The 12,172-nt window shown below is 32.1% G+C and overlaps 1 protein-coding gene across 1 annotated transcript in view; it reads right to left on the minus strand.

The window, feature by feature from the left end:
- LOC113376833 (jmjC domain-containing histone demethylation protein 1-like) overlaps positions 1-12,172 on the minus strand; it is a 37,028-nt gene that overhangs the window by 10,503 nt on the left and 14,353 nt on the right. The window contains exons 2-8 of the mRNA XM_026616903.1: positions 9,963-10,065; positions 4,582-4,828; positions 1,733-2,022; positions 883-1,010; positions 667-816; positions 271-480; positions 11-170 (exon numbers count right to left, since the gene is read on the minus strand). Of these exons, the coding sequence (XP_026472688.1) occupies positions 11-170; positions 271-480; positions 667-816; positions 883-1,010; positions 1,733-2,022; positions 4,582-4,828; positions 9,963-10,065 (1,288 nt within the window). The remainder of the gene's footprint in view (positions 1-10; positions 171-270; positions 481-666; positions 817-882; positions 1,011-1,732; positions 2,023-4,581; positions 4,829-9,962; positions 10,066-12,172) is intronic.

Here is a 12,172-nt window from a genome sequence, read left to right on the forward strand (position 1 = left end):
ACAAACTTACGTGTGAGTACTGGTCTACCAGTAATTGCCAATTCGGCATTATCACAAAAATGTAATTCAACAACTTTCCTGACGTCCCTTATTAAAGCTACTGCATTACGTAGTAATTCTGGAAGAGATTTCTTATGATTTGGTAGTAAATGAAGGAATGTAACAATTTCCTGAAACAAAGAAAATTAGTTAAATATCAACAAGAAAAAAGACTTAAAATTTTTAAATCATTATTGCAACTGTTTTTTCATATTATTATTAAAATCGAACCTTAAGTCCATGCAATTCCATTTTTGTTAAATGGACATGAGGTTTTCCATTTAAAAATGCACTAGAATCATGTCTATCTTCCTCTTCTTCCATATCATTTTCATTTTTTTCATCATAGAGATGATCTTTCCCTAAGAGAATGTGCACATAACGCGCCAATACATACCACAACATTTCCGTGAAAAATGGGTAACGAAACTTTTGCGGAACCTATTGTACAATAAATAATATACATGTTTTTAAATACAATTTTATTAAAATGTATCATAAATTATTAATAATAAGTAGTAATAGCATTTTAGCCAGAGGTGCCTTGAGGCACAGTTTTGTGAACATCAAAAAACAATCATTTCTAGTGAATCACTTTGATAAGAGTATGAATAAAAAGAAACTAACCTTTGTAGAATCTTCAACTTGTGCTATTTTCAGCTGTTTTACTATTCCATATGAATGCAAAAAATTACCACCGAACACCAAAGAATCGCATGGCGTGTAGACGGCATGAATCCAGCCGGTAGGTATAAAAAATGTGTTACCTTCTGTTAACTGCAATTATAAACTGTTAATTGATTTACATATCACCCAAAAAATCAATTACTGTTCCAAATTTACCTTTACACGTCCGCATTTTTCTACTTGGTCGCCAAAAAATACGTCGGATTGTTTTCCTGATAATACCCATTTTTCATATTTCTGTAGATTGTCTTCTGTTGGGGGTATTAGCCAAAATACTTTACTGCCTATAATAAAAATCAAGATGACGAATTAAATTAAAGGCAATATGATAAAAGATAAAAACTTAAGTACAGCCATATCTTGTTTTGCGTCGTGGTTACGTTCCAAGAAAAAAAAGGAAAAGATCAAAGACATGGTTCCATGGTTACAAAAATAATACATTTCAAAAAGAATATTTGATAAAGCAAACGTCTAAAAGATACTAACCTGATCAAAAATAAATTAATAATATGAAAAATAGACCTATAATTATTATTGACCGTCTGATAAATCCATTGCGGCTGTTGTAAATCATCGCTCCTTCACAAAAAATTGGAGCAATGTTCTTCTGAATGTAAAAGAAATGTCCTTTTAGCAGTTGATATTCGTAACTAACGCCTGAGACACTTTAACCCTTTCCACTCGGATGCAAGAAAAATTCATATGAATCTCGGAATTAGCGAGTGGAAAGGGTTAAAACTTCTTCTGCATGAAGATTTGAAAAAAAAATTCATTACTGATTTATCAATCGAACACATCAATTTGGATATTTGTTTGCAGGTTAAATTTCGTTCTTTGAAAAATTTTATTCTCTAAAATAAGACAACTTCGAAGATCCAACGACGCAAGTTAGAAAAAAACGCAAAACGAGATCCGGATGTATTATTCTATTCTGATAGTTAAAAATATATATAACAATTACTACTTTCAACAAATAACCACTAACTATTAAATAAATCTTACTGACCTTTTAAAATATGGTACCACACAGACGTGCCGCCAAAATCGACATGAAAATCGGTGTAACAATTCTTCACAGACATCAGACAATATTTTTGAACTTTTGGATACATCATTTCGTCTATGAGATTTGTAGATTCTGTTTGGCTCTCTTTTAATCTTCTAGGCCAAACCACATCGACCCAATCAATTTGCCGAACAACGGTCGGCGATTGAATGTAATTCTCTAATTTGGTGTGAGAGAATTCCAGGGAAATTACATTTAAGAGTTCTTTCTTGTCTGGATCTTCGTAATATCTGTAGAATATACAAAAAACAACATTTCTACAAATGAAATCTATATCGTTTCTTAATTAAAGATAGATGAATAAAATTAATAATGAGTTTCACTACAATGAATTAAGGGGGGATAATCCCGCTTTAGAGGCTTCAAAAAAACGCTTTTTTAAAAAATTTTAGGGAAGGAAATAAATATTCATTCGAAACGAAACTTTTGGATTTTATTGTTATATATTTTAACATTATTCTCAATTTTTTTCATTAAAATATATGTCGATGCGATGTGCCAGGTACAAAGATTTTGCCGATGCGCAACGAGCATGCGAGTGTCATTTGGCGGGAAAGATGCAGGTCATAATTTCCATCCGAAACAAAAAAAAAATCAAAACAAATATATATTTTCAACAGTATAGATTCTAGTTGAACCTAAAAAATCGAGAAAAAAGTATTAAATACACCAATTTTTCGCAACTTGAAAAAAAATCATGTTTTTTGATTAAAAATTTCACTTTAGGCTGTTTAAAAAGTGGATTAATTATAACATTTTTAAAGTTTTTTTAGGTTCAACTAGAATAGAATTTAATCCTGAATACAATAAATTTTGTCTCGTTTCGATAGGACGATCAGTTTTTTTCCTATCTTTCCCGCCAATTAGCAAGAAAACATTAAAAACCGAAAAATCGTGCGTTGAAGTTTTCATTCCGCTCGTATACATGCTTGGCGCTTGCTCACTATTTCTTCTGTAGTTCCAAAAATAATTTAAATTTGTTCCTGAAATTTTAGGGATATATTCTTGGCTAGCTTTGGAGGACATTTTTGCAAAAAAATCGCTTTTTTAAGACTAAAGCAGAATCCCCCTTAAATTAACCCTTTTCGTACATTAGGTGTCTACTGGACCCCGACGCCACCTTTAGAGTCAAAAATGGGCCATGTTTGGACATAAAAATAAATATCTTTTTTGGAAGCACCCAACATTTTCCCTTTTTTTTTTCGAAAAATACTATATCTACTTGTTATTTTTGTGGAAGAAATACTTGGTTATCGTTAAAATTCACGGAGTTGATTTTGAAAATTGAATCAAGTGAAAAATCGAATTCCGATCGATCCCAAATTATCAAAAACTATTCCCAATATCTTTCGATGTTTCTGAATATTTGAAAATATTTTGATTAAATGTGACAGCAAAACTTTGCAAATTATGATAGAAAGAACACATTGGCGAGTTTCAATTCACTATGCAGTCCAGTCATTATAGTAAGCTCCCCTCGGAATTCGAGATACCCAGCTGTAAGTCTGTAAATACTTGTAATTGACATCGTAAAGTTGTCTCAAAACCTACATATGGTATTGACACCCTACCATATGTAGGTTTTGAGACAACTTTAGAGTGTCAATGTACAAGTATTTACAGACTTACAGCTGGGTATCCCGAATTCCGAGAATCTTACCTAATTTAAGCTTCAATGACTGGACTAATTGCAGGTGTATACTATAAAGAAAATGTATCATAATTATTAATTTGATTCTTATGTACGATATCCACTTTTTTGCCATCTCTGGCAAAACGACTGTAGACCTGCCTTTCTCAAAAACCAAAAAAATCTGCAGGTCGTTTAATGATTTTTTTTTAAATTCCAATAGATTCATCCATTGCCTTGAAAAATCCATGATCCAATCATACATAGATACACATACATGCTACTAAACAAACATCCACAGTTGTAAGGTAGCAAAAATCTATTTGATTTTAAAATTTCATGTTCGATTTCAATAACAATTAAGAATATTGTTATAAATTTAAAATTGAGTAGCCAATTCTTTGATAAAAGGTATGTTATAGTAATACTATTTTAGGAGGCGTCCATTAATCACATGATCGATTTTTTAGGGATTTTGGACCCCTCCTCCCTCTTGGGGATACGTCATGATATTGAGAATTAAACCCCCCCCTCCCCCGACAAACATCACGTGTATTTTTAGTTACGTAAAATTTTCCGAACAAATTTTTCGAGTTTACGAAAAAATGTAAAACTTGTTTTTTTTTTAAAATCTAGGTTAAAAAAAATAAACGTGATATCTTACTAGACCCCTCGCTCCCTTACGTGATTTTTTGTCAAACCCCCTCCATCCCCCTAAAAGCCACACGTGATTAATGGACGCCCCCTTATGGGTCGATCTTCGTATGAATCGAGAGTAACAAACTGACAACAAGCTGTATGTATTTGCTGTGCGATCAGGCGTTTTACACTTAGAACTTAACTTCACGTATGTGTTATCCAATGGACATCAGAAAGTTGCATTTACGAACAAATTGTTATTCGCCGTTTGTACGTTTTGTAGGTTAAGTTTTATGTGTAAAACGCCTGATCGCACAGCAGACACATTGCTTTTTCAGAGTTCGTTACTACCAACTCATACGAATATAGACCCGTAACATAGAATTACAACTATATATTTTATTATAATATATTAATTATTGATAATATAGGTATTTTCGTTATACCTATTTTACCCGAGAATTGGTAGACAATAATCTAACTTTATATTACATTTATGATTATTATCATATTTACTGACTTCTGCCACTCTTTCATGGTCATCTGTATATTCTTCTGCGTATTGACGTCCATAACTTCGAGGACCCTGCGACTTCCGACGCACATTCTGACATCGTTGATTGTGAAATTCTTCGTGGGCACCCGAAGTCCTAGACCTGTCTTTTCGCGAAACAACAGAGGTGTGTTGAAACCGTGTCTCTGAAGATATTCCACAGTCAGATCGCTGCCGTGCATCTCCAGGATCATGTCTGGTTTATCGAATTTAGCTTAAAAAGGATAGAAATTATAAATGAATGAAATTTAAGTCAAACGATCAATATTTATTAAATATATTAGCATTAATTAAATGGCCAATAAAAAAAATGAAGACAATTTTATTTATTTATACGTTTCAGCATTTGATACGTGACATCATTCAGTTGAAGTGAAGAGCAATGAATAACTAATATAAAGTGGTATTCTGAAAACGCGGTTCCCATGTTACGCAGAGGTAAAATTGCGACAGCCCTCCAATAACACGGTACTCCTATAGCACGAATTCTGTTTATCAGCCCATCAGAACTAGTTGTGTATGGCATCGTGCTTTAAAGAAAATTGCTGGAACTTCCCGTACCGTCACGAAATGTTCGGAGAATATTAAATGTTTTGAAATAGATTAATATAAATATTGTAACACTGTCCAATATTTATAAGAATTATATAAACTGAATTACAAAGTTAAAATTATTTATTTAAAGTATATAAGTGAGCTTTAGAACTTTAGCCATAATTAAAATTAAAATCTGAATTATTTTCGATATATAATATAAAATTTTTTTTTGAAAAAAAAAATTTTTTGAAATAAAAAAACACTCCCAAAAGCAATTATTTTGTCAAAACAAGGAGAAAGTTTTTTGAATCATTCAAATCGGTTGCTTAGTTCTCTCAAAAACTGTCATTTTTTGCACATTTAGCTCGGTATCTTCAAGGCGGCTGGGCCTGCTTTTGTCAAAAACTAAACACCACTTCTCCCTGTCATTACGAATTGAATGTTTTTCGAACCAATCAAATCGGTTGATCTGTGCGCCCGAAAACGCAGACGAAAAATTGTATCCATACATACACACACACATACATTTTTTCTGAGGTATGCCAAAATGTTCAGAAACCTTCAAAACGTGAAGAAATGTAAAAATTTTCAATTTCGATTTTTGAACGATTACAATAACTTACCCTACGATGAAATTTGAAAATATATTTATATAAACATGCCAGTTTACATCATAGCTGTGCACTACATCGGTTTTAGTTTGTTTTTGTTTCAGTTTTTTTTTATTTCATTTTATATAAAAAAAGTACATTACATAAATATACTACATTAATACCTATCTTTTATAGTTTAGCTTTTGTTTCGTTTTTTAACATATCCTGGTATGAATACAACAATTTATTTTTTTATATTCATCATCACATCTTTATATAAACTATTCAATTCAATAAAAAACAATTTATATTTTTATCATATCTTTATATGAACTCTTCAATTCAATAAAAACAATAATTGAAAATCTGAGTTTCTTACTGGTTCCCATATAACGCGATAGCCGGATTCCATAGAACAACGCACTACAAATTAGCCTGGTTTGTATGTAAAATCCGACATTGCTGTAACACGGTTTCCATATCACACGTGGTACGAATTTACCGCGTTATAGGAGGGTTAAATGTATACTTTTTAATTCGACGTATATACTTATCTATAGACGAAATGCATTGGACAAATTGATAAAAAGAATTTAATATTGTTTTTGTGAAAAAGTTCTTTTGTGTATGTATGAATTAATAACCGAAAAAACAGTTTTTGCTGAGTATAATACAAAAAAAAAAATGAATTTTTGCAATTTTTGTATGGCAGACCTTTAAGTGGTGAACGATGGGCATATGGGTGGATTGGCCTTTCGAAGTTAGTGGGGGTCAGTCTTGCATTTGGACGCGATTGGGTCACTCTAAATGAGCCAAAACGATTTTTTTCAAAATTCAACCCTTATTTTTGGATCAATGCACGGGACATCAGAAATTCATTTTAGAGGTATGGTTCCTTCAGCAAAGTATCTTATTTTGATCCCTAGTATCCGAAAATCGTATGTGCCTATGCGAAATTTTTACCCATACAAATCGAACGGCTCTAATATCTATGCCTAATATATACATATATTGAAGATTAAACATTTCGATTTTGCTTCGGTTGCGTTTAGAGTAGTTAAATGTTAATAGTACTAAAGCTATTACTATAGTCATTAAATAATCCGAATAATTACTGATAGCTTTAGTGTTACGAGTTTTATTATTTTATGATTGTTCCCCAAATTGTTCAAATCTACTGATAATGGCATAAAATTATATGTCGAAATGTATATGGAAAAATAAAAATGCTTTAAAATCATTTCCTTGTTAACTGAACGTTATGCTTTGTAAGATTTTATCCATGTATGTACTCGGGAAGATGTTTTACATCATTTTTTTTGAAGTAAAACTTCTTTAGGCGCGATATGGGTGTAAAAATTTCATGGGCGCGACACGGGTGTAAATCCGTACAAATGCAACGAAAACGCCAACGTGAAGTTGAGCACTACGACGCTGTAAGCGCTGATGTCGCGAGTCGCGAGTCGCGATCCACTCCCGTCATGTCATGCGTAAGTCGAATGAATCACGTTTTTTTACAAAAGAAGAGGTTGCTGTATTATGTCCTCATGGAATAAGACTTTTCTTAGAGAATAAATGTGTCATGAATATAATAAATTTATACTGAATCTCGTTGAAGACAAAACTAGTGGAGTGCATGGCATCGTGCCTTAAGGCAAATTGCTGGCAATTCCCGTACCGTAATTAAAAATCTTGGTACGGAACCCAAAAAAAATTATATACTAGCTGTAAGTGGAATTCTGTCTTGAGGCAATTATGGCATCGTGCCTTCAGGCAAGTTGCTGGAACTTCCCGTACCGTAACGAAATGTTCGTGGAATACTGAATGTTTTCAAATAGATTATTCTAAATATTGTAACATTGTCTAATATTTATAAGAATTATATAAACTGTATTGCAGAGTTGAAATTATTTGTAAAGTATATTAAAACTATAGTCAGATTTAAAAAATCTGAAATATTTTCGATATACAAAAAACTAAAAAAAAAAAAAATTTTGAACAAAAATTTTTTTTTCCAGAATCAATTATTTTGTTAAGACAAGCAGAATGTTCTTTGAATCATTTAAATTGGACGCTTAGTTCTCTCAAAAATTGCCATTTTTTACATATTTAGCTCCGTATCTTCAAAATGGCTAGACCTGCCTTTGCCAAAAACTAATAAACACTTCTCCCAATCATTACTAATTGAATGTTTTTTAGATAATTCAAATCGGATACTCCGTTCTCTCAAAAATTCGATTTCTATTTTCTGCACTCTTTGCTCCGTATCTCCGAAACGGCTGGACCTGCCTTTGCCAAAAACTAATCAGCTCTTTTCCCTATCAATAGGAATCGAATGTTTTTTGAACCATTCAAACCGGTTGATCCGTGCGCCCGAAAACGTGGGCGAAAATTTGTATCCATACATACATACACACACACACACACACACACATCCATTTTTTCTGAAGTATCCCAAAATGTTCAGAAACCTTCAAAACGTCGAGAAATGTAAAAAATTTCAATTCCGATTTTCGGCCCATTACAATAACTTACCCTACGGGAAGTTAATAATATCTACTGCCACGGATATTTATGTAGGTTGCCATGCGACAGATCAACAACCATACATTCGTCAGCAGTTTCACAAAAATCGGTTATTGATACCGGGGGTTTGCCGTATGAAATAATTTTAGTTCTGAATAAATTTTACATAATAACAACTAATATTGATGTAAGTAATGGCTTAGCTAATGGTTGTGTAGGAAAATTAGTGTACATAGAACGTGGCGATAATGATGAACTTCTACGTTTATGGTTTGAATTTCCTGGTAAGATAGGTAACAAAATTAGGAAGAAAGCTGCACATCATATTCAAACTCTTAATATCAGTAGGACAGCTGTGCCGATTCTCAGGAGAAATTCATCTATTCCAATGAATAGAAATAAAATCATATTTGCCAAAAGAAATCATTTTCCTTTAGTGTCTGCTTGTGCACTCACAATAAACAAATCACAAGGTGGTACTTTTGATGAAATTGTATATGAATACAATAAAACACATAATCAGCAGCTTCTATATGTTGCATTATCACGAGTTACCAGCATTAATGGATTGTTCATCATTGCTAAAACAACGACAAAAATTTTTATCATGGAAGAAAACGGCCAGCAGGATTAATGGACTTACAAACTGAATTCCAAAGACTTTCAACTTGTAAATTAATAACATAAGAAGAAAAATTGAGTGAGATAATAAGTTTGAACGACATTTTAATGTTTTCCTTTAACTGCCAAAGTTTACGAGCTCATTTGCCTGATCTGTAAGATAAAGTGCTACAACGTTGTACGTTTTTGTTATTTTCGGAAACTTGGATTAATAATGAAGAACGAATTGATATTCAGAACTATTACTGCGTTACTCAATACAAACGATCAAACTCAAGAGCAGGTGGTGTAGCTGTCTATCATTCATGTTCAGATACTCTTCATAATGCGACTCCTATGCAGTTTCTTGCGCCAACGATATTACTGGATATTCCTAATGAAATTACACAAGTAGGTGATATTGCAGTTGTCCGCTGTGTGAACACTCAGAATCAAACATTAATTATAGTCGTTCTTTAAATTTCTCCCAATAAAAACATATCAAATATTATTAAATTTCTTCATCAGCATTTACTTCATTTTTCTAATGAGGGTGCAAAACTTTTAAACACTAATCACAACGAGATACCATTAATTCTTGCTGGAGATTTCAATGTCAATTTTCGTTCAGAAGAATCTCAACCATTAATTGATTTTTTAAATAATAAATTTAATTTAACAATGAATAATTCTCCATTTGAATCAACCACAAGATATGGCGCGACTATTGATGCAGTTTTCTCCAGAAATGTACATAGTTTACAAAGCAAAATTTATGTCTCTCATTTCAGTCATCACCTTTTATATCATATATGAAATATGATAGCAATTAATCTATCGCTGTTGTTTTAAACTGTGTTATTGATGTTATGTGATTCTTAATAAATGATTTTTAAAATTCAAATATGATGTTTTTTTTATTTTTATCTTAATTGCCTACTCATGTAAGTTTTACTTCAATCGCGTGTGATCCTTACGCGCACTCTTTTTTTTTATTAATTTTCGTATACCAAATATATTTTCGTTTATTGATTAAATGAGATTGAAGAAATGGAAAGTGCAATATCATTTATAAAAATTAGCTATACTTACAAGATTCCAATTTTTCATAGACGCTGAAAACTCGCGCCCCTTCGATGTCTTCATCTCCGAGCGCCCAGTCATCTGAATACAATTTTCGTTGTTTTCTTTCGCGCTGTAACCAAAATATTTTTTAATAATATATAATATAACATAATAGAATTAAGAACTGATATCGATATACACGTTATTTTTTATTATACTAAAATATGAGAACCATACGATAAGCGGTAAAATTCATCGAAGTTCAGAATTTTGCTGGGTGGTTAAGCGATTCTAATCAGAATCTATGTTGAAGCATCTGTACGTTCTGTGGTATTTCGTTAATAGCTACTGATTACTGGCGTCCATCAAAATACAGAGGTGCCCCGCCTTACGAGCTTGTTCCGTAAGCACGCTCGCATGTCGAACTGTTCGTATCTCGAAGCAATTTTTTCCATATAAATACATTGAAATGCTATTAATTCGTTCCAGCAGAGTGTTTTTATTAATAATAAAAATAAATAAAATATTTATTGCTAAGATCAAATACATACTCTGCAAAAACTTAGCATATTTCTGAATAAGAAATTACTAAATTATCATTATACTCGTTTTTGAGTTCAAGAAAACTATCGAATGAGCATTATTTTCTTCAACTCATATTGCAAAAATGAGCTGGACTTATCTCGTCAAAAACTCCAGCTACATTTTTTTCGAGGTAATTTTTATCCACGAACTTTTCAGATTTGATCCACATTGCACAAACAAATGCATAACATTAAAATTAATGAATTAAATTTTATAACTTCAAAATAATTTACTTTTAATATTTGTATGATAGATAAATGCGACTTCACATACGAAATTCCTTGTTATAATTGCTAATAGATTATTCTGTTTCATTCGCACCGCCATAAGTTTACGTTATGTCTCTCACTCGCACGCTCGTATCAAAAATTTTGCTCGTATCTCGAAAAACACTTATGACCAGCTCGTAAAACGAGGTACCACTGTACATTTTCAGAAGACGAAGAAGATGAAATAAAATGTGTTGAACAAATTAATGTAATTCATATAATTACAGATATTATAAGTGTTTTCGAAATATATCAATTTAAAATCGTTTTTTGGATCATTCAAATCGGATACTCTGTTCTCTCAAAAACTCGATTCTATTTCCTGCACTCTTTGCTCCGTAACTTCGTAACGGTTGAACCTGCCTTTTCCAAAATCTAATTAGCACATCGAATGTTTTTGAAGCATTCACATCGGTTGATCCATACGCCCGAAATCGTCGACGAAAAATTGTCTCCATACACACACATCGATTTTTTCTGAGGTATGCCAAAATGTTCAGAAACCTCTAAAACGTGAAGATATGCAAAAATTTTCATTTTCGATTTTCGGCCCATTACTATAACTTACCCTATGGGAAGTTAATAAATAAAGAAACGAAATGGATTCCTTTGAACAGCAATCAGAGCTGAGAGTTCTATAATTTGTTGTGAGGTGGCTTCTACTTAACTACATGGCTTTTTAGAAGGCAACCTAATAATTGTGCTATCAATTTGATATTTTTTTACATTAAACAACTACCCAGTATTCTAATACTGATTATATGTTTTATATATAGCGTAGCAACTGCTTGATTTGAACCCGGACTTATAAATTACAAGTTGGACTAACTGATTCGTCCAAATTTAATTATAACTCACTATAGGGCATAGGGTAAACTATTAACCCTTTGCACTCGCGAATTCCGAGATTTTATATGAGGATTAAATTTATAAGGTAGATGTATTTATTTTAAAATAAAAATTCTATAGAATATTTGTCAGTCTATAAGGACAATCATTCCAGTGCCATAATATGCTACGCCGAACATTTCTGTTAACTCCCAATTCAGTTATATCAAAAGATACAACTCTTTAGTTGAATCCATAATCCTCTGGGATATATTACATTCATTTTATTATGTCCGAGTCTGTTATTCAACAGTAGATTAATTAACACGAAAGCGACCTGAAAAAAAAACGCTTTTGGCTACCACTACTACCCTTCGCGTGTGGAAGCATAGTTCATATAGTGTTTGAATAAAACTACGTATAGTGTTAGAATAAAGGTGTTGGAACGAAAAAAACAAATCCAGAATTGATTAGAAGCCAAAGATCTGCTCAACATTATTATACATATAATATATTGTTATTCAGTGATTTTAATTTTTTCTTGTAACGTCTCAT

Source organism: Ctenocephalides felis, unplaced genomic scaffold (genome assembly GCF_003426905.1).
Source record: "Ctenocephalides felis isolate EL2017-DRISC unplaced genomic scaffold, ASM342690v1 CF-g0.4_SCAFFOLD_01886, whole genome shotgun sequence".
Taxonomy (NCBI): Eukaryota; Metazoa; Arthropoda; class Insecta; order Siphonaptera; family Pulicidae; genus Ctenocephalides; species Ctenocephalides felis.